The sequence below is a fragment of the Petromyzon marinus genome, chromosome 80 (assembly GCF_048934315.1).
Source record: "Petromyzon marinus isolate PM22_M1 ecotype Great Lakes invasive population chromosome 80, UKy_Petmar_22M1.pri1.0, whole genome shotgun sequence".
Taxonomy (NCBI): Eukaryota; Metazoa; Chordata; class Hyperoartia; order Petromyzontiformes; family Petromyzontidae; genus Petromyzon; species Petromyzon marinus.
Genome location: NC_133746.1, coordinates 10,830,486 through 10,853,837, shown reverse-complemented (window position 1 = coordinate 10,853,837; position 23,352 = coordinate 10,830,486). Strand labels below are relative to the sequence as shown.

At 51.8% G+C, this 23,352-nt stretch overlaps 1 protein-coding gene across 1 annotated transcript in view; it reads left to right on the top strand.

The window, feature by feature from the left end:
- LOC116958658 (uncharacterized) overlaps positions 1 to 21,950 on the top strand; it is a 40,791-nt gene extending 18,841 nt beyond the window's left edge. The window contains exons 3-11 of the mRNA XM_076057295.1: positions 5,161 to 5,191; positions 5,640 to 5,767; positions 7,883 to 9,244; positions 13,288 to 13,361; positions 16,114 to 16,577; positions 16,618 to 17,239; positions 18,108 to 18,232; positions 18,338 to 18,474; positions 19,092 to 21,950. Coding sequence (XP_075913410.1) covers positions 5,161 to 5,191; positions 5,640 to 5,767; positions 7,883 to 9,244; positions 13,288 to 13,361; positions 16,114 to 16,577; positions 16,618 to 17,239; positions 18,108 to 18,232; positions 18,338 to 18,474; positions 19,092 to 20,358 — 4,210 coding nt within the window. The 3' untranslated portion in view covers positions 20,359 to 21,950. The remainder of the gene's footprint in view (positions 1 to 5,160; positions 5,192 to 5,639; positions 5,768 to 7,882; positions 9,245 to 13,287; positions 13,362 to 16,113; positions 16,578 to 16,617; positions 17,240 to 18,107; positions 18,233 to 18,337; positions 18,475 to 19,091) is intronic.
- The last annotated feature ends 1,402 nt before the right edge of the window (positions 21,951 to 23,352 follow it).

Genomic DNA, 23,352 nt, shown 5'->3' with positions numbered 1-23,352 from the left:
TCGCAAGTCGTGTACGGCGCCATATTTCAATGCCTGCACGGTCGGTGTTGTGAAACGTGTTATGGTTCAACGCAACAAAAGGGTAATGCAACGTTAACACCTCATAAATTAAGAGGAAACGTTGTACATTTGTATGTAATACTGGACTGTAACAAATACCATGAAGTAAATCTTACCTAAAGTGAGGGAAAAAAGTATTTGATCCCCTGCTGATTTTGTACGTTTGCCCACTGACAAAGAAATGATCAGTCTATAATTTTAATGGTAGGTTTATTTGAACAGTGAGAGACAGAATAACAACAAAATCCAGAAAAACGCATGTCAAAAATGTTATAAATTGATTTTAATGAGGGAAATAAGTATTTGACCCCTCTGCAAAACATGACTTAGTACTTGGTGGCACAACCCTTGTTGGCAATCACAGAGGTCAGATGTTTCTTGTAGTTGGCCACCAGGTTTGCACACATCTCAGGAGGGATTTTATCCCACTCCTCTTTGCAGATCTTCTCCAAGTCATTAAGGTTTCGAGTCTGACGTTTGGCAACTTGAACCTTCAGCTCCCCCCACAGATTTTCCATGGGATTGAGGTCTGGAGACTGGCTAGGCCACTCCAGGACCTTAATGTGCTTCTTATTGAGCCACTCCTTTGTTGCCTTGGCCGTGTGTTTTGGGTCATTGTCATGCTGGAATACCCATCCACGACCCATTTTCAATGCCCTGGCTGAGGGAAGGAAGTTCTCAAGACAAAGTAGATTAAAGTTATCAGGCTAACTCTGTACTACAACAAAAAACATGGCTAAACCAAAACGTTTTCAAAATCACCAAAATAAAGCTATAAAAACAATGTAACAGTGATCATAGGAACCGTGATTCAAATTTAACAATAAACGATGTACATAACATGTACGACCAAACTTTGCAGCCATCGTTGGCTGCATGAGTCACTCCATAACAGCAGGAGTATCAACAGAATCAAAACATTTCAATACACCTTTAAAGATCAGCACATAATCAAAACTCAAGATCATACTTTGCAGCGGTCATCCTGAACGATACATTTGATTTCAGGCCATTCTGAATAGCAGTGGCAGCTAGGGGTGTACAACTCCTCGAGAGCAGTTTTGAGTGAAGATCTCACAGGTAGCGATCCACGTTGCAGTTTATTGGCAATAGCATTCCAGACCCTGGGGGCATCAATATAAAAGGCCCTTCCCCCAGTATTTGTACGGCAATAAGGAATGTGAAGCTGGTAAATGAGCGACGACCTTCGGTCACATTTGTTCTTCGAAACAGTGAAGAGACCCAGCAGGTAGTCTGCTGATTTTTTTGTTAGTACATCGTGAATAAATAAGATCTGATGCACAAGCCGTCGATCATTAAGATAAGTTAAGTTTGACCCAATGTAGAGATCGCAATGGTGGGTCCTATACGGGCAGTTCAATATAAATCTTAAGGCCGAGTGATAAATTGATTCAAGCTTCTTTAGTATAGTACTGGGGGCTGATTTATACTGGTAGGAACCTCCTGGTTACACCAGCCCACAGGGGATTATTGTGACCGTCTGTCCATCATGCATCCAAAAATGGGAGGGGTGGGTGGAGAGGGGAGGGTGGGGAGGGGCTGGGTGGGGAGGGAGGGGCTGGGTGGGGAGGGGAGGGTGGGGAGGGGCTGGGTGGGGAGGGTGGGGCTGGGTGGGGTGAGCTGGGTGGGGAGGGTGGGGAGGGGCTGGGTGGAGAGGGTGGGGCTGGGTGGGGAAGGGAAGGTGGGGAGGGGCTGGTTGGGGAGGGTGGGGCTGGGTGGGGGGTGGGAGGCGTGGGGCTGGGTGGGGAGGGGAGGGGCTGGTCACCCCGTGGTGCCCTTAAACTCAACGTTTAACCTACTCACGCTGGCTTGTGCCTGCCCTCACAGTGGGGCATATTTGCGGAATACACCACGTGGTGCCGCCGTTGACCCTGGCCATTGACTGAGCAACCCAACGTTCCTACCAGCTCCCTCCGCAGGAATGTGTTGTACGATGTCACAGTAATCAAGTAGAGGCAGCACGGTAGCTTTTATCAATTCCAAGCGGAACATAGGGGGGAAGCAGTGCTTGTGTCGATACAGAAAACCAATTTTTTATTTTGTCTTTTTACCAATATAATCAACGTGATCTTGAAAATTCAGTTTTGAATCAAAGATGACCCCAATATACTTATAGATCTTGACTTGCTCTAATTGATGATTATTTAAGGAATATAATTGGGGAAAAATAACTTCCTGCTTTAGTCCTGGTGAGAAGCATAGCACCTTAGTTTTGGAGGTATTCAGGACTAGTTTAAGAGCAACTAGCTGATGTTGTGATTTGTTGAAATCACCCTGGAGCTTAGAAATCACGTCATCCGGAGAGCGGCCAGCAGTAATCAGTATCGTGTCATCTGCAAACAGATTTACCATGGAATTATCCAGGTCAGTGCCCAAGTCATTGACATAAGAGAGAACAAGAGGGGGCCGAGGATGGAACCCTGTGGAACCCCTTTTGTTATCTTAACACTTTTTAACCTCCAACCAAGGCTGTAATCTCCATATATATAAAAGGCAAAGTTGTGATTGTGTGTCTGTTCAAAATGTTTAGCGTACTTCCTGACATGCAACAAACTTCAAATTTTCCATGTGGGTACTTTCCACTACTTTCCAGACTGTACACTATGCAAAAATGATAAAAAGTAGACTTTTGTGTTTTTTTCTGGTGGGGGGGAGCTGAATAATGCATATAGTTTTTGCACGGCAAGCGAGCTGTGATGTCAAATCTGTCACGTGACCCGCGCATGTGGAAGCCTAACGCATTGTAGTGTAGTGGTTAGCCCGCTGCGCTACGAACCCGGCAACCCGAGTTTGATTCCCGCTCACGGCCACCACCAGTGACAATTATTTTTACCGGTCCTGGGCCTCTCCTAGGGCGACTCAGCCTCAAACGAGTAACTGCTGTGGTTTGTGAACATCGCCACTGGGGAGGCAAAGGCGGCCGGGCATGGTGGATCCAAGTCCCGGGCGAAGCCGGGTAGTACAGCTAGTTATAATATATATTGGGGGGGGACATATCCCCTCCCAATATGTATTATAACTAGGGGACATATCCCCCCCCCCAATAATCAAATATGCTCAAAATGCCCCCCCCCCCAATATATTGCTTTAAAAAATATCTTTAAAAATAATAATTGCGATCCTATGTAAATAAAAACAACAATTTGCTAAACCTTGCCCACAATATCTGGACTTGTCTTCATATAACAATGCATATATTTATGTTTATATGATTGTGGTTATGGTAGTACTTGATATCTCTGGCATTACATGCAATGAAACAAGAAAAGGTGAAATCGAAAAAACAGCAATGTAATACAATACACTATTAGATATTATTGTAAAAAATAACTTAAAAGTCCATTCCTGGAAGATTTGGTGCCCCCCCAATGTTGACTCCATGGCTACGGCCTTGCCTCCAACCAACTATGAATACAGTTTGGGTGCCAGAAGAGAGGTAATTTTTAACCATTCTACTGCGTGCGGTTGTCCCACCTGATGAAAATTTGTATTTCTACCTACGCGACTACCGAAAGATCCAAAGAGTAGGGTGCTGTGGTCGACTGTATCAAAGGCTTTGGACAAGTCGAGAAAAAGACTGGCTCGGTGCTGCTTATTACTGTAGTGTTCGACTTTACGCGGACAGCTTCTGTCTTTCTTCAAACACCGCTTTATTTACAGCTTTCAGCATTTCCTCCACACTCCAAAGTATCCTGGTCGCCACGGCTCGCTCGCCGTGCTTCACTCGTCTCGCTCGCAACTCCACACACAGCGACTTCGCACACAGCGTCTTCAGCTCCGCTATCGCTACGCTCACTCCACTGCTGGCTATTCTCTTCAGCTCCTCCGCACACAGCGTCCTCGCACACAGCGACTCCGCACACAGCGTCTTCAGCTCCGCTATCGCTACCCTCACTCCACCGCTAACTACTTCATCTTGGTTCAGCTCCGCTATCGCTACGCTCACTCCACCGCTAACTACATCGTCTTGGTTCAGCTTCGCTCCACACTCTGTTCCAACTCTGTCTCCAAACTCTGTCTCCCACTCTGTCTCCGAACTCTCCATCTTGCCTCGTCCAGCTCCCAACTCCAACTCCTCACTCCAGCTCCCCTAAGCTCTTCAACTTCAACCCATCTCCAAGCTCTTCACCATTCAACCACCTCCCCTCTGTTGACTCCCGACTCCCGCTCTTATACCCGCTCTCATTACACCCCCCAATGAATTAACCCGCGTCTCAACCGGCGCTCCGCGTGACCATCGCACCTGTTTCTCGCCAGACTTCTCGACGCCTCTCCAGCCCCGGCAACAGTACCAACCAATCACAGCCGTTGCTGATCTTCTGGCTTAATTGGCCCGACCGTTACCTCACCATCCCAGCCTTTGCACCTGGCTGTCCTAACACGACCCACACTGTTCTCGCCTTCTCCACAGACTGACCCAAGATAACCCACACTAAATTTCGATTTGAAGCTTTCGTGACTGCAAGGATTCATCTTCTTTGGTTCTTTCGGTAAAGTCACGTAGAATGAGAAAATAATAAATTGATCAAATAAAATAACACAATAATATTCTCACGACGTTTCGGCCACAACACAAGCGGCCTTCATCAGGTGAAGGGACGAGACTGTCTGGAGGACAGCGCTGGAGTGAAAAAGCCACGCTCAGATCGCGACCTTTAAGCTGTGTGAGAAGGAACAAAGCGCCTTAGAGTCGCGGCATCTCTTCAGAACACACTGTCCGTGTGATCATGTGATCGCGCAGTTTCCACAACACACCTTCATACTCCACTACATTACCAAGGCTAGTGTAAATGTGATTCAGAGAGTCTAATGCAGCAGATGTGGTGCTGTAATTTTTTTCGGAACCCAGATTGGTTTCGATGTAAGAGATTGTTGTCGGACAGGAAACTGCTAATTTGGTAGTTCAATAGTTTTTCAAACATTTTCATCGACGTGGGACAACATTGAGACGTCGTGTATCGGCTCGAAGTGCACCTGGCCTGGCACGGGTTCCGCGGTGACGTCACCGTCGCTCGGGGTTCGAATCTCGCTCGCGGGTGACGGCGATTAACTTGAACCGGTCCCGGGCCTCTCCCCTAGGTCGACTCAGCCTTCAAATGAGTCCTACCTGGTGTGGCGGTGTGTAAATGTTTGCCCACTGCGGGGGGAGACAAAGGCGGCCGGGGGTGGTTGCTGGCCACCCACCCCCCCTCGTGGCGGCCTTCATCGGTGGCTGCGACTCGCTAACAGCACTTGCCCCTACAGTCTGTCGCAGGCTACACGGGTGGGGGTGGGGATCTTTATCTTGTAGCGGTGACGTCACTCGCATCCAGCCCCCTTCGTGACGTCATCCTACACTCTCACCACCCCTGTTAGACGCGCGCCCGTTTGACGTCGTGTCGTCAATCGCGCCTGTGTGTGCGTGGCGTCATGTTACCACCGTCCCGGGGGGGGGGCGGGGGTGGCCTTTGGACGCCGTGAGTGACGTCATGCACGGACGGGGTTGGTGACGTCACGCACAGAGAGAGAGAGAGTCAGGGCCTCCGTGTCTCTGTGTGGTTGTGCGTCTGGTGTAGCGGTGTGAAGTTCAACATCGCCACTGGGGGAGAGACAAAGGCGGCCGGGCGTGGTGCTGGCCACCCACCCCCCCCGTGTGCCGTTCTGGCCTTCGTAGGTGCTCGCTAACAGCACTTGCCCCAACAGTCTGGTAAGGCTACACGAGGAATATTCTTTGGTTCTTTCGGTAGATAGAAAATAAAAATCTAATAAAATTTTAAATAATAAAAACACAAGCGGTCGAAACGTCGTGGGTTTTTTGCTTTCATTATTTTAATTTAATTTTTAGGGGCAGTCCATTAATGACGTCACGCGATTTTGTCCGATTTTTGACTCCGCCCGCTCGTCACACGGCGTCACAAAAAGTCAGACCCCATTCAAATATGACGTCACAAAGCTCTACCCCGCCCCCCAAAAAAACATTTCCATTTTAAAAATGAAACATACTTCAAATCACTTGGCGCTGCACTCTGATGTTGTAGGAGAAAACATTCAAAAGGAGGCGTTGGAAAGATGAAATTTAGCATAAAATTGACTTGAAAATATTCAACGTCTAACTAAAACTGCAGATGTTCAGAATATTATATTGAAATTCTCTTATGATTATAAAATATTAAAAGTAATTATAACTATTAAAAAATTACTTGAAACTTTGTAGTAGAACGAAGCAAAATGGAGAGTACAATTATAACAATCATTCATTCCACATAATGAAAAGCCCTGGTTGAATAATTAAAATCCAAATGTTTAATAATAATCATTAAAAAAATGTACAAAATTTATGCTTCTCCATTCTCCCGTGGAGAAGCAAAATGCTCCTTCATGGATTAAATAAAAGGTGACCTTAGCAGATTTAAATAATCAAATAGTTAATAATGAAAATTAATAAAAATTAGTGTTATAACAATTCTATTTATTTAAAGTTGCGCATTTTGATGTGACATCACATTTCTCAAACACCCCCCCTTTCCCCCTCGTCACACATCGTCACAAATGTCTGACCACCCCCCCCCCCCCCCCCCCCGGTTTAATTTTACTGTCTGCGTCTCTGTCCTGTGACCTCCTGCCAGCAGCGAGCCCTCGACACTTCACGTGACGTTCTCAAAGTGCACCTAGCCTGGCACAGGTGCCGTGGTGATGTCACCGCCACTTTGTGGTGAATGGCGGCTGTTGTTGTTGTGTCTGCGCCGGTTTGCAACTTGCAGGCCGGCCCTGCCTAAGATCCATCGTGGATTTAACCTGCAGGCTGAATCGCAGTGTGAGGCGCTCACAAAGATCTGGACAAGGTCCCTATCATCGGCGAGCTCCTCCAAGGCTGCGTTGGCTGGGTCATGTAGCCCGCATGCCCAGCCACCGCACGCCCAAGCAGCTTCTCTTTGGCCGGATAGAGGGGGGCTAAACGGGCGCGGTACGGGCTGGAGATGAGATGGCGCTGATGCGGTACGGGAGGATGTGGAGCTGAGTGAACTTGCCAGCGATGTCAAGGTCTGTGGAGGAGGCTCATGAAGGACGCTGCTACTGGGCAGTTGGAGGCAGTCACCCTCCAGCAAGAATGTAGGGCAGAGGAGCGATGCTCACAACAATGAGCAGGGCGCCGGGCGACTAAAACGCAGCAAGTTAGCACAGTAGGGGGGCACAGGTGGTGCATCTGCCAGTCATCTCAGTCAGAATCAGAATGTTTATTCAGATGGCAGGAGAATCCGATGAGCTATGAAGCTCTTTTCTACAAATGTCCAGTATGGGTACGGGGAGTCCGCGATATACAACGGCAAACACACGATACACACAAACACATGATACACACAAACACACGATACACACAAACACACGATACACACAAACACACGATACACACAAACACATGACACACACAAACACACGATACACACACACACACGATACACACAAACACACAATATGAGTTTAAGTCCGATTTATCAAGATTGGGCAAGGCAGCAAAAATAACAACATAACAGTAGCCAACCGCAGTTCTAAAGAAATGAGTTTGTCAATCTTGGTGATGATATAAAAGTGCATCGTAGCTCCCAGCGGCTTCCTCATACCAGAGAGGAAGAGCGTTCCAGACGTCCGCCACAAGCAGCAGCAGCATCTGAAAGCGCCATGCGACGCAGCGGTGACCACCGCCTTTGTTCTACAGTTAGCAACCGGTGTCCGTGGTTTCTAGCTTCACGCCTTGTTCGCGATGCTTCATAGGGGCAGGGCGGGGAGATTAATTTTCCTTCGTGTGCCTCACTCTTTGCCCCAGTGCCAGGACGGCAACGATGAACGAGGGAGGAGAGATGAAGATCTACTGCCCGATCTGCAACTGGGTGGTGATCAGCCTGCCCGCCCTGGAGGACCACATGAAGCAGCACAGGCGCCGGACCGAGTCCGTGCTGTACCAGTGCCCCCACTGCCCGTACAGCACGGACAAAGCGGCCACGCTGATCGGCCACCAGAGGAGCCACGCCGACGAGAAGCCCTACAAGTGCTGGGTGTGCGATGAAGTTTTCGCGAATTCGGGAGACTTCTGCTCCCATCAGAGCGTGCACATGAAGCGGGCGCGACGCGGGAAGGCGTTCGCCCCATCACCAGCAGACGTCTCACCGGATGGGAGGATCCGCGCGGACGAGAGGCCCTACCGCTGCAACGTCTGCGGAGAGGACTTCACTCAGTCGCACCACCTCCTCAACCACCAGAGGATCCACACAAGCAAGAAGCCGTACGCGTGCACCGTGTGCGGCAAGACGTTCACTCACTCGGCCGTCCTCGTCGCCCACAAGCGGGTCCACACGGGCAAAAAGCCGTACAGGTGCGCCACGTGCGGCAAGGCATTCAAGCAGTCGGGGACGCTCTTCAACCACGAGAAGACCCACGCGGAAGAGAAGCCCTATGGGTGCGCGGCGTGCGGGAAGCGATTCGCCCAGTCGAGGGGCCTCGTCATACACGCGAGGACCCACACGGGCGAGAGGCCCTACAGGTGCGCCACGTGCGGCAAGTCCTTCGCCCAGTCGGGCACCCTGGGCATCCACAAGCGCACCCACACGGGCGAGAGGCCATACGCGTGCGACGTGTGCGGCAGCTCGTTCACGCACTTGGGCACCCTCCACGTGCACAAGAGGACGCACGCGGGCGGGAGGCCCTTCACGTACCCCACGCGCGGGAAGGCCTCCTCCGGGTCGGGGAGTCTCCGGGCGCGCCAGCAGGCCAACACAGGTTCGAGCGCGTTGACGCCGCCGGCTCGTCCCCCCCTCCTCCGCCGCCGCGCCCGCGGGAGGGCTGGGCGTCACGAGGGCGTGACTGCCGCTGGGGAGGTCGTGGCGAGCCTCGGGGGCGAGGGTCCCGCGGTGACCCCCTCGGCGACCCCCTCAGCGACCCCCTCGGCGTCGCTGACATCAGAACACGGAGAGACCCTCAGCTTCACGACGTGGCCGGGAGTGAAGGTGGAATGCGACGGTGAAGATCCTTCCGTCTCCCTACCGATCGTGAAACGGGAGCGTGGAGGGATCGCCAGCGTCGAGACGTGGCCAGGGGTGAAGGTAGAACTGGGGGGGGAGGATTCTTCAGTTCCCCTCTCGATCGTGAAGCAGGAACGGGAAGAAAGCCCCGGCTGTGAGACGCGGCTGGGGTGAAGGTGGCACACGGGAGGCCGAGTCTCTGCTTTGGGAACGGATGGTGAGGTCTGCGTGGGAAGTTTTGTTTCAAAAAGGGTTGCCATCCCAAGGTGGTGTTAACTATTAGCTAGCCGTGAAAAGCATTGTTCTGTCCCTTGAACCGCATGACTAGAGACAGCTTTCTTTTGAGCCTAGTCTCAAACGGTGTCTCTGGTGTGGACCAATCACTTTCAAAGACAATGCATATGTTATCAGAGTATTTTTTTGTTTGCATTCTGACCACAAGTATTTGTGATTAATGCAGTAACATGATTCCCCGTTAAAGGTTTCAGTTTGGTGTTTTAACATCTGAACACAGCTGTTTTGTTGCCAGAAAAAAAGGGGGAAGACCTATTCTCATATTTTGGTACTGGCAAAGGAGGTCCAATGATTATATTTCTTTAATTGCATAATCTTGCCAATTAATTGGTTGATGCCCCCTTTTGCCATTGGGCACGTGTTTCTTTAGCACGTTTCCATATGAATATTGTCACTTTTAAGTACTTTCCTATCGTGTATTGTCACTTTACTATGAGGAGTTAGCCTATTGTTATATTGCACAGTCTAACAACGTAAACATTGAGGGTAAATTGGACAGATCGATGAGTAGGACATCTACAGAAGTACTGCTGTGGCAATCCCGATCATAAGTGTGTTAGCAAATTAGAGTGTTTTTAGATATTAAAGTTGCTTAACACAGAAGATTCTGAGTGGTTCCTTCCTAAGTTCATGCATAAGAATTGTAATTATAAGAACTGTATCCTGCGGCGAGATGAGTCCCTAGACTGGAAATAATTACACTAAAACATAATCAGTAAAAGTTAAAGCGAGAATCATTGTATTATCACGATTGGTAATACACCGCTAGACAAAGAAGCCGAGCCTAATTTACGTTAATTGCATACATTTGCATAATTTCTTAAATTTGCATAATTTCTTGGAATGACGTGTTTTTTTAAATATTTTTTTCTTTTTTCAAAACAATATATACAACATGACCGAGAGAGAGAAATGTTGAGAAAATGCCGCGCGATACATCGGCCGTTCGAAAGCGCGAGCGTGTTTGCACGACTGTGAAGGTACACAACATGGAGGCAATATTTTTTGTTCTGAGAACAGATACACGTGAAGTGAAAACTACGTAGTCTTTGTTTTATTTTACCAGGTAAGGCCCTTCACTGAGTCACGTATCTCTTTTTCATAAGCGACCTGGCCATCACAAATGATACCTCAACGAAGCGGCCTATCATCACGTGGACACTTATAGCAGCAGCCACATGCTCTCTAAACGCCTGGTGATGTTGATTCTAAATGTCGGGGTTGGGGGGACAGGGGGAAACCGGAGGACCCGGAGAAAAATCATCCACGCGAACCACGGGGAGAGAGACACGTGCAAAGTCCAAATATACAGCAGGCCGTGTCAGAGCTGGGATTGAACCCACGACCTCCTGTATACCAGGCGAGGTAGTTAACATCTAGACACCATGTCACCCAACGGTGGAGGAGACGCCAAAACAGATTTGAAAGGAACACCTTTTCGGGCCCTTTGCCGATCTGGACGTGTGGGCGACGCATCAGGCAAGGATGGATAACGTGCAACGGAATTTAAACTTCGGTAAACCACTCTTGAGCGATGGTTCTTAACTTTCACTGCAGCCTTGCACCCCGTTGGTTCTCAATCCTTACAAAAAATGTATAACGGGCCGTCCATAAATGACGTCACTCACCTAGGAGAGGGATCAGACATTTGTGACGATGTGTGACGAGGGTGGGGGGGGGTTGAGAAATGCGCAACTTTAAACAACACGTTCTATTTAATTAAACAGACTTTTTAATAAATGTTTTCTCGTACATCAGAGTGCAGCGCCACATTAAATACGCACTACAATGACAATTGTTTAAAGCGATTTGAAGCATGTTTTATTTGGGGGGGGGGCAGAGCTTTGTGACGTCATATTTAAGGGGGGGGGGTCTGACTTTGTGACGCCGTGTGACGAGGGGGGGGGGTTCAAAATCGCGTGACGTCATTTATGGACGGCCCCTAAATACGCAGGGCTTGATTAAACAAGTTGTGTACTTGCGTGCCCATGCTTAATTTGTGTTTAAGATTTACCTTTAAAAAATAAATCTGTCCATTTCTCGCACACCCCCAACAAAGGGAATCTGGCACACCCAGGGGGTGCGTGCGTCCCAGGTTAAGAACCACTACTCTACTGAGATTGGACAGGAGAATAGGTGAGTGGGTGAATGAGTAAGCCTAAGCAGTGTTGAGGCTATGGCGCAGTGTTGAGTCTATGGGCAGTGTTGAGGCTATGGGTAGTGTTGATTCTATGGGCAGTGTAGAGTCTGTGGGTAGTGTTGAGTCAATGGAAAGTGTTGAGCCTACGGACAGTGTTGAGTCTACTGTATGGACAGTGTTGAGTCTGTGTAGTGTCGAGTGTATGGTGCAGTGTTGAGTCTATGGGTAGTGTTGAGTCTAGGGGATAGTGTTGAGTCTGTGGGTAGTGTTGAGTCAATGTAAAATGTTGAGTCTACTGTACGGACAGTGTTGAGTGTATGTGTAGTGTTGAGTGTATGGTGCAGTGTTGAGTCTATGGGTAGTGTTGAGTCTAGAGGATAGTGTTGAGTCTGTGGGTAGTGTTGAGTCAATGGAAAGTGTTGAGTCTACTGTATGGACAGTGTTGAGTGTATGGTGCAGTGTTGATTCTATGGGCAGTGTTGAGGCAATGGGTAGTGTTGAGTCTATGGGTAGTGTTGAGTCTATGGGTAGTGTTGAGTCTATGGGTAGTGTTGAGTCTATGGGTAGTATAGAGTCTATGGGTAGTGTTGAGTCAATGGGAAGTGTTTAGTCTACGGACAGTGTTGAGTCTACTGTATGGACAGTGTTTAGTCTGTGTAGTGTTGAGTGTATGGTGCAGTGTTGAGTCTATGGGTAGTGTTGATTCTATGGGCAGTGTAGAGTCTGTGGGTAGTGTTGAGTCAATGGAAAGTGTTGAGTCTACGGACAGTGTTGAGTCTACTGTATGGACAGTGTTGAGTCTATGTGTAGTGTTGAGTGTATAGTGAAGTGTTGAGTCTATGGGTAGTGTTGAGTCTAGGGGATAGTGTTGAGTCTGTGGGTAGTGTTGAGTCAATGGAAAGTGTTGAGTCTACTGTATGGACAGTGTTGAGTCTATGGTGCAGTGTTGAGTCTATGGGTAGTGTTGAGTCTATGGGAAAGTGCTGAGTCTATGGGGCAGTGCTGAGTCTATGGGCAGTGTTGAGTCTACGGTGCAGTGTTGAGTCTATGGGAAAGTGTTGAGTCTATGGGAAAGTATTGAGTCTATGGTTAGTGTTGAGTCTATGGGAAAGTATTGAGTCTATGGTTAGTGTTGAGTCTATGGTGCAGTGTTGAGTCTATGGTGCAGTGCTGAGTCTATGGTACAGTGTTGAGTCTATGGTGCAGTGTTGAGTCTATGGTGCAGTGTTGAGTCTATGGTGCAGTGTTGAGTCTATGGGTAGTGTTGAGTCTATGGTGCAGTGTTGAGTCTATGGTGCAGTGTTGAGTCTATGGTACAGTGTTGAGTCTATGGTGCAGTGTTGAGTCTATGGTGCAGTGTTGAGTCTATGGTGCAGTGTTGAGTCTATGGTGCAGTGTTGAGTCTATGGGTAGTGTTGAGTTTATGGGTAGTGTTGAGTCTATGGGAAAGTATTGAGTCTATGGTTAGTGTTGAGTCTATGGGCAGTGTTAGGGAGGTGAAAGGCGGGGCCCTGGCATCTGTCCGGCCACCGAAATTGTCTCCCGTATCGCACGACGTCACGTCTCACTTTTGCAGACGTCACGCCCTTCGTTGCCCTTTGACGTCATGTCTCTTCGCCCCCACCCCACCAGTCGTGACGTCACGTTTTCGTCCCACCCCCGCCGATCGTGAAGGCACGTCACTTCGTCCTCCACCGGTCGTGATGTCATCACCCCAACCGGTCGTGACGTCACGCCGGCGTTGCTTGCTCGACCGACGTCATTCGCACGCGACGGAAGGAAGCCGACCAAGAGGGAGCGGAGGGCGAAGAGCGACCCGGAGACTGTGGGAGAGAGGCTGTGGGTGAGCCACAGTGGGAGAGAGACAGTGGGTGAGAGACTGTGGGTGAGAGACTGTGGGTGAGAGACCGTGGGAGACTGTGAGAGAGACCGTGGGTGAGAGACTGTGAGAGAGACTGTGGGAGAGAGACTGTGAGAGAGAGACTGTGAGAGAGAGACCGTGGGAGAGAGACTGTGGGTGAGAGACCGTGGGAGAGAGACTGTGAGAGAGAGAGACCGTGGGAGACTGTGAGAGAGACCGTGGGTGAGAGACTGTGAGAGAGACTGTGGGAGAGAGACTGTGAGAGATAGACCGTGGGAGAGAGACTGTGGGTGAGAGACCGTGGGAGAGAGACTGTGAGAGAGACTGTGGGAGAGAGACCGTGGGTGAGAGACCGTGAGAGAGAGACTGTGAGAGAGAGACTGTGGGTGAGAGACTGTGGGAGAGAGACTGTGAGAGAGAGACTGTGGGAGAGAGACTGTGGGTGAGAGACTGTGGGTGAGAGACAGTGGGTGAGAGACTGTGGGTGAGAGACTGTGGGTGAGAGACTGTGAGAGAGAGACTGTGGGTGATAGACTGTGGGAGAGAGACCGTGAGAGAGAGAGACTGTGAGAGAGAGACTGGGAGAGAGACTGAGAGAGAGACTGTGGGTGAGAGACCGTGGGTGAGAGACTGTGGGAGAGACCGTGGGTGGGAGACTGTGAGAGAGACTGTGGGAGAGAGACTGTGAGAGAGAGACTGTGAGAGAGAGACTGGGAGAGAGACTGAGAGAGAGACCGTGAGAGAGAGACTGTGGGAGACTGTGAGAGAGAGAGACTGTGAGAGAGAGACCGTGGGAGAGAGACCGTGGGAGACTGTGAGAGAGACTGTGGGAGAGAGACTGTGGGAGAGAGACTGTGGGAGAGAGACTGTGGGAGAGAGACCATGAGAGAGAGACTGTGGGAGAGAGACTCTGGGAGAGAGACTGTGGGTGAGAGACCGTGGGAGAGAGACAGTGGGAGACTGTGAGAGAGAGACCTGGGAGAGAGGCCATGGCCTAGAAGACCCGAAGCTTTGTGTGGAGCAATAGACCAAGGAAACTTCCGCACAGCGTTACACAGCCGATGGTAAAAATAATGCCGCTCGACTGATTCGGAGTGAGACCACTGCCCAGGTATGGAAAACTCTCCACTCTCTCCTCAACTGCCCCATCACCGATTTGGAGTTGTGGGGTGGAGCGTCCGATGGTACAAAAAACCCAGGCAGGTGCTTAGTTTTGGTGGTGCTGATGGTAAGGCCCCACCTCTTAGTGGCACGCTCCAGTCTCAGCAGCAGCGTCTCCAACTCCTCCATTGAGTGAGCAGCAATCACCAGATCAGCATACATAACGCGGTTGAATAATAGGGAGCCATCCCTTGACCGCACATGGGCATCAATCAGCCTCCCATTGTATCTGTACCAGATGGAAATTCCTCCGGTACATCCACCGAAGGTTTCACGAACTACGTGGTCGAAATAGTTGTTAAATAATGAGGGAGCCAGAAGACATCCCTTTTGCACCCCAACGTGAACAGGGAATGGCTCTGACTCCCGGCCACGTAGTTTTACCCAGGCCTGCCCACCATCATGAAGGTCCTTAATGAGCGTGAGCTGAGGGCCAGGGACTCTGAAAGCACGAAGAACAACCCAGAGCCCAGGCCTACTGATGGTGTCATAGACCTTGACCAGGTGTAATAAATCAGAGATGTAGGTCTTGTTGGAATCCCTACACCTCTGCTGTAGCAGATGGACAGAAAATATAACATCTGTGCGGAACTGCCCTTTCCTGAAACCACATTGGGGCTCCGCAAGCCTCTCCTCAGCGTGCCCGACAAGGCAATGTTGACGTTTCCCAGCACACTCAGGAGGGGAGATGCTCCTGTAGTTGTTATAGTCTGTGCGGTCCCCCTTCTTAATGAGGGGGACCACCAGAGCATTCTTCCAATCCTGTGAAACCTGTCCAGTGGTCACCATCATCACTACCATCACCACCATCACCACCACCATCACCACCATCATCACCACCATCATCATCGCCACCATTACATTACTTAAGGTCGCACTCATTACACACTAAGTGCTTGTCACAAATGAACCACAAAACTTCACCGATCTCATTAAGGAGCCTAAACCATCACGCAAACTCCGGTCATCCTCCCAGCAGCAGTGGCTTCTGGCTAACCATCGAACAAAAACGGCCACCGCATCGCTCACTTTCAGGTGCACTTCTGCGGCCGTCTGGAACACTCTTAAATTTTTAGGAAGCCACTGGAGCTATGCAATTTTAAATCGTATAGATTGTTCTCCTTTCCTCCACACCTCCGATTAGTGCAGCTAGCAATGTGCGGTGGAAAAAAAGTTCAACATATGTGGGTACATAGAAGAAGCTGAGTACGTTATGGCGAAAGTTGGTAAAGCAGGAGGGCATAAATCAGTGCGTTTTTGCACTTCATTGAGATTATTTTAACCCTTTCCCGTTCTGAGACGTCTGCATGTTGCAGGGTGGGTGTCCCGTTCACCTCGCTGAACGTGCAAGCGGCTCAGCCTAAATTTTATAGAGAGAGGCGTAGTCGTAGTGCCGCTGTTTTTAAAGATGTCGTTACTCACCGCAGAGAAGCGTAGCGACACACCCGGCACACTCTACGATAGCCGGCGCCAACACGGCCCTCCCCCGCATGGCTTTGTGGAGGCCTCACCGATAAAGTTATTTTAATTTTTTCTTTCGTGTACGTCATCGGAAGGGGAACAGGATTATTCAAGACGCTAAGGGGGGGGGGTGGGATTCATTTTCCTTCTCGTTTCCTTGCTCTTTGCCTACTGCCGATCGCCCACTGCCAGTGCCAAACTTGAGGACGAAATGAGCGCCAGTGTGGAAGCGGAGGGGACAAGGATCCCCGTGTGCAAGAAGGCCTTCGCCCAGCTGGAAGCTCTCCAGAGGGTGCACGCGGGCGAGAAGCCGTACCGCTGTGGCGACTGCAGCATAGACTGCGCCCACGTCGACCACTTCGGCAGCCACCAGATAATCCACACGGGCGAGAGGCCCTACCGGTGCACGGCGTGCGGAAAGAACTTCACGCGGTCGGACTACCTGCGCAGCCACCGCAGGACCCACACGGGCGAGAAGCCCTTCCGCTGCGCCACCTGCGGCAAAGGCCTTCGCCCACCCGGCAACCCTCTCGACGCACACGAGGCTCCACACGCGCGAGAATCTGTACAGGTGCGACGTGTGCGGTAAGGCGTTCACGCACCCGGGGGGCTTTCACATTCACAAGCGGACGCACATGGGGGAGAGGCCCTACGCGTGCACCACGTCCGGGAAGGCCTTCGCGGAGTCGGGGACGCTCCATGTGCACGCGAGGCAGATGCGCAGCCAGCGCTGCCTTCGCCGCCGCGGTTGCGACGCCGCCACCGTGCCACCACCGCCGTGCGAGCGGGGGACGACGCTCGCCGGTTCAGAGGAGCCGCGGCGGGCAGAAGGAGTGAATCGTCCCAGGGAGATCGAGGTGATTTCCAAAGTCGAGAGCCCGGCGGCGACCCCTTCAGCACTGGAGGAGGAAGAAGAAAAGGAGAAAGAAGAAGGGGAAGGACGTCGAGAAGACGCCACCGTTGAGGCGCGCCCGGCGGTTAAGGTGGAAAGCGGAGCCGAAGACGCTTCCGTCTCCTCGGTGGTCGTCAAGCAGGAGTGGGAGGGGAGCTCTGGCTGCGGGCTGTGGCCGGGCATGAAGGTGGAACCCTGCGGCGAGGATCCTGGCCTCTCGTGGTCGCTCGTGAAGCAGGAAGCCGAGGAAGGCGCCGGCTGTGAGACGCTCGCGGGCGTGAAGCTGGAAAGCGGAGGTCAAGCTTTGTCCATCTCGCCGTTGAGTGTGAAGCAGGAACCTGAAGAGGGCCCCGGCGGTGAGGGGCAGCTGGGGTGCACGTAGGCCGAAGGTATTCCAGCATGACAATGACCCAAAACACACGGCCAAGGCAACAAAGGAGTGGCTCAATAAGAAGCACATTAAGGTCCTGGAGTGGCCTAGCCAGTCTCCAGACCTCAATCCCATGGAATATCTGTGGGGGGAGCTGAAGGTTCAAGTTGCCAAACGTCAAGACTCGAAACCTTAATGACTTGGAGAAGATCTGCAAAGAGGAGTGGGATAAAATCCCTCCTGAGATGTGTGCAAACCTGGTGGCCAACTACAAGAAACATCTGACCTCTGTGATTGCCAACAAGGGTTGTGCCACCAAGTACTAAGTCATGTTTTGCAGAGGGGTCAAATACTTATTTCCCTCATTAAAATCAATTTATAACATTTTTGACATGCGTTTTTCTGGATTTTGTTGTTATTCTGTCTCTCACTGTTCAAATAAACCTACCATTAAAATTATAGACTGATCATTTCTTTGTCAGTGGGCAAACGTACAAAATCAGCAGGGGATCAGATACTTTTTTCCCTCACTTTAGGTAAGATTTACTTCATGGTATTTGTTACAGTCCAGTATTACATACAAATGTACAACGTTTCCTCTTAATTTATGAGGTGTTAACGTTGCATTACCCTTTTGTTGCGTTGAACCATAACACGTTTCACAACACCGACCGTGCGGGCATTGAAATATGGCGCCGTACACGACTTGCGAACCGTGCAACGTTACAAACGGGGGGGTGGGGGGTCAGATGGAGCTCGTGAAGGGGGTGGCCAGAGGGGTGACTCGGTGGAACCCGACGTGTCACGGACGTTCGTGCATGCGCCTCTTCCCCCCTGTTGCGAGAAACCGTAAGGGAGCTCAGGCTGCAAGCTGTGGCCGGGCGTGAAGGTGGAACCCTGCGGCGAGGATCCTGGCCTCTCGTGGTCGCTCGTGAAGCAGGAAGCCGAGGAAGGCGCCGGCTGTGAGACGCTCGCGGGCGTGAAGCTGGAAAGCGGAGGTCAAGCTTTGTCCATCTCGCCGTTGAGTGTGAAGCAGGAACCTGAAGAGGGCCCCGGCGGTGAGGCGCAGCTGGGGTGCACGTAGGCCGAAGGTTCTGCCCTGGGTGCAAGTCACGGCAGAGTTGTCGAGGAGCATGAACCAGCATCACGCAAACTCTTCAATCATCATCCTCGCAGCAGCAGCAGCAAAGGCGGGCTTTGGCTGGCCGTGAAACAAAGACGGTGGTCACCACATCATCGCGCGGCGCTTTCAGATGAGCTTCTGCTGACGTCTGGAATGCTTTTTCTTCTCAATTTTCAGGAAGCTACTGGAACTATGCAATTTAAAATCGTATAGATTTGTTATCCTTCCCCCGCACCTCTGATTAGCACGGCTGGCTACGTACGGTGTGAAAGAAGTTCAGCATTCGTACGTACTTACAATTAGCCGAGTACATTATAGCGAAAGTACGTAAAGCGGGAGTGCGTAAATCGGGGCATTTCTGCACCTCATTGGGGGTGTTTTAACCCTTTTCAGTACCGAGACGTCTGCAAGTTGCAGGCTGGGTGTCCAGTTCACCTCGTGGAATGTGCAGGCGGCCCAGCCTTAATTTTATGTAGTGCCGATGATTTAAAATATATTGTTACTCACCGCACAGAACAGAAACGACGCGACCTCCAAACCATGCCACACGCCCTCCCCCCCGCATGGCCTCGGTTACCGATAAAGTTGTTTTAGTTTTTCTTCCGGTTTTATTTCCGATGACGTACTTCAATAGAACCGGAAAAGGGTGAATCAAGATGCTAAGGGGTAAGGATTAATTTCCCTTCTCGTCCCCTCACTCTCTGCCCACCGCCAGTGCCGAACACGAGGACACGATGAGCGCCAGCGCGGAAGCAGAGGGGACAAGGATCTGCTGCCCGGTGTGCAACTGGGTGGTGGTCAGCCCGCAGGCCCTGGAGGACCACTTGAAGCGGCACGGAGGGCGCACCGAGCCCATCTTGTACCAGTGCACCCTGTGCCCGTACAGGACCGACAAGCCCTTCGTCCTCATCAGCCACCAGAAGACGCACGTCGGCGAGAAGCCCTACAAGTGCCGCACGTGCGGGGAGGCCTTCGCCGAGCCGGAGGACTTCCGCGTCCACCAGCGCCTCCACGTGGAGGAGAGGCCCCACCGGTGCCCCGTGTGCAGGAAGGGGTTCGCCCAGCCGGACGCTCTCCGGTCGCACCAGAGGGTGCACGCGGGCGAGAAGCCGTACCGCTGCGACGTGTGCGGGATGGGCTTCACCCGCGTCGACCACTTCCGCGGCCACCAGATGATCCACACGGGCGAGAACGCCTACCAGTGCTCCGTGTGCGGCGCCACCTTCGGCCGCGCCGAGCACCTGCGCAGCCACAACAGGACGCACACGGGCGAGCGGCCGTATGCGTGCGCCGAGTGCGGCAAGGCGTTCGCCAACTCGGGCACGCTGTCGGCGCACCGGCGGACGCACACGGGCGAGCGGCCGTACGCGTGCGGTGAGTGCGGCAAGGCGTTCGCGCAGTCGGGTGGACTCCTGGCTCACCGGGAGACCCACGCCAGGGCGAGGGCCCGCGCGTGCACCACCTGCGGGAGGGCAGCGCCAGGGCGCTCCGCGCTGGCCAGGCGCAGGGGCGGGAAGGGGCGCCGGAGTTGCTTGGCCTGTGGGAGGACGATCGCCCGAGGTGCGGCGAAGGCGGAGGCGGCGGTGGCAGCTGGGATTCGGGGAGGACAAGCGGCCGTTGCCGGTGACGCGAACGACGGCGGTGGCGGTGACGACGGCGGTGGCGGTGACGACGGCGGTGGCGGTGACGACGGCGGAGACGGTGACGACGGCGGAGGCGGTGAAGACGGCGGCGGCAGCGACAACGGCAACGGTGACGGCGGCGGCGGTGATGGCGGCGGCGGTGATGGCGGCGGTAGCGGTGACGGCAGTGACGGCAGTGACGACTATGATGGCGGCGGCGGATGTCAGCCGGTGGCCCCTTCCGTGTCGGAGCGGGGACGCGGCGACACTGCCGGTCACGATACATGGCCAGGCATGCCTGCGGATGGAGATGGAGGGGATCCTTCCCTACGCCCATCAGTGGCGCAGCGGGGCAGCTGAAGATGCTGCCGGTTGAGAGCCACGACCGGGCGAGGGGGTGGACTAAGGTTGGGGGCCCTGATGTTCGGGAGGTTCGCCCGAGTGATGTGGAGTCGCGGGCGCCACGGAGAGTGGCGTGTGAGGCGAGTTCTTTTCTGGACATTGGACGATTTGGCGGTGCCAGTGGGGGATGTCGAACTTCTTTCCCGCCTCACACAGGCAACCGTGATAATTAAGGAGATGCGGGGGAAGGACAGCAAACTAAACACAAATAGCAGTTCTAAATTTATTTACTTCTCAATGCAGTACATTGGTGGTGTAGTGTATAGTGGAGTGCAGCGGTGGCTAACCGGCATCTCCCGAGCCGCATGCAGATCTTTATTCCACCACATGCGGCTCTCTCTAAGGGGCATAACATAGAACGCACTATCACAGCGGCAAAGACGTCTTCCGTGCTATGCCGAAAACTGTCTATATACACACACACTTATATATGTATACACTTGGCTCTTTGCAGAACTCACGGCTCCTTTTTGGCTCGTGGTCTGTTACAGGTTGGCCACCCCTGGTGTAGTGGTTCCATGCACACACGGTTTATTACCTGTGCAGTGTCGTAGGTCTCTTCTTCCTCGCCGAGGCTTGTGTGTGTGCGGGTGGCGTGCGGCACACACACTTAGTCGGAGACGAGGTAGTCGCAGGAGGCACCGTCCTTCCCATATTACTTTCCACCGCCACCAACTCCGGCCCCCCCTCTCTCTCTCACGACCACGCTGACGTACGACCCGACCCAGACATGACCCTGTCCGCTTTGCGTCAACCGGGACAGCCAACTACTGTACGGCCGCGCAATGATCGGGCGAAGGCGGAAGGCGACGACGACAACAGCGACGACAAGACGAGTCCACTCCCAGAACCGGCAGCCCGGAGCTCTCGCTCTCCGCTGCTCATATTCCGCTAGGCGCGGCTTGGCTCCGCCCTAGCCACGCCTCCCTTCTCGAACTCACCAGAGGGTTCCAGGGGCCTCCCCACAAGGTCCATCGTGACCCTTGCCCCAGTTCCTCCGCGCCGCCGGCACACCTGTGTACATGCTCAACGGCACGCGCGCTAAGTGTCTACCTGCAGTTGCTGTACAGCAGTCAGCACTGTGTCACTACACCTGTATACCAACTTTCCAACCGCGGGCGTGGGTATTACGTCGTTGCTTTACAGCATGACGTCATTGTCGCGTGTGACGTCATTGTGTGGCCGTGGCGCCGCGCGGCTGATTGGCTTCCCGTCTGTTTTGTTGTATCGTGGTGCTGTGCTGTAATTCTCGCAGCGCGCAGATGGCGTCGCACTGAAACCACATTCGGGTTACTTTTGCCCCCTTAATGATGGAGCCGAAGTGTGGTAGTGAGTGGTGAGGGTGAGTCAGGGTTGTGTCCGTGGCCCGGTAGTAAGACGGTGGGCGAAGGACCTCTTGCTCCTTCTAGCCAGCTCTCCCCCGTCATCTCATCATCATCATCGTTAACATTCAAGTTATGTAAAGTTAATAGAGTATTTATGTTTTGTTATGTTGCGTAATGTACCGTATTTCATTCGGTGTTTAGTGAATAAACGGGCAACTTAGTTAAGCTATGACGAGTCTGACTGCAGCTGTGGTCCCACTAACCCCCTATTTACCACAGGCCCCCCGGAACTTTACCAACAGCTGATTTTCCTACCGTGCAATTTTCCAGGAACCTAACCCCCCCCCCCCCCCCCCCCCCCCGCGGGTGATGAGGAATTTCTGTACTTGCATGTGCGATACAAGATGATGAAATTGGGATGAAGAGATCGGGCCGAGTCATTGTTCTCATTCGGAATTCCTGCGTCTTGTCCCGAAGATGCTTGGTGTACAGTGCACTAAACACTTTCCCGTCGTGGGCAGGGGTTACTTTCCTGCGAATAGAAACGCGGTGGGCAAATCCGCAATCCACAAACTCGAAGGCATCAAATGGCAATCGAGGAGGGGGTTGATTTACGGTTCGTGATACGACAGGCACCCCACCTTCCGTTTTATGTTACCCTACGTCAGGGGTGGGGAACGTCCGGCCCGTGGGCCGTATGAGGCCCGCAAAATCATTTGGTGTGGCCCTGCCAAGGCAACCGCAGGCGAGACTCGAAATTCAATAAATCTAGGAGCAAACCTGGAAAAGCAGTTTGCGAGTAGCAACATCGCAAATACCAGCTAACATCACCAATACCAGCTAACATCACCAATACCAGCTAACATCACCAATACCAGCTAACATCAATACCAGCTAACATCGTCAATGCCAGCTAACATCATCAATACCAGCTAACATCGTCAATACCAGTTAACATCACCAATACCAGCTAACATCATCAATACCAGCTAACATCAATACCAGCTAACATCGCCAATACCAGCTACCATCGTCAATACCAGCTAACATCGTCAATACCAGCTAACATCACCAATACCAGCTAACATCATCAATACCAGCTAACATCACCAATACCAGCTAACATCACCAATACCAGCTAACATCATCAATACCAGCTAACATCAATACCAGCTAACATCCTCAATACCAGCTAACATCATCAATACCAGCTAACATCATCAATACCAGCTAACATCATCAATACCAGCTAACATTATCAATACCAGCCAACATCACCAATACCAGCTAACATCGTCAATACCAGCTAACATCCTCAATACCAGCTAACATCGTCAATACCAGCTAACATCGTCAATACCAGCTAACATCGTCAATACCAGCTAACATAATCAATACCAGCTAACATCACCAATAGCAGCTAACATCACCAATACCAGCTAACATCGTCAATACCAGCTAACATCACCAATACCAGCTAACATCACCAATACCAGCTAACATCGTCAATACCAGCTAACATCACCAATACCAGCTAACATCACCAATACCAGCTAACATCGTCAATACCAGCTAACATCACCAATACCAGCTAACATCACCAATACCAGCTAACATCGTCAATACC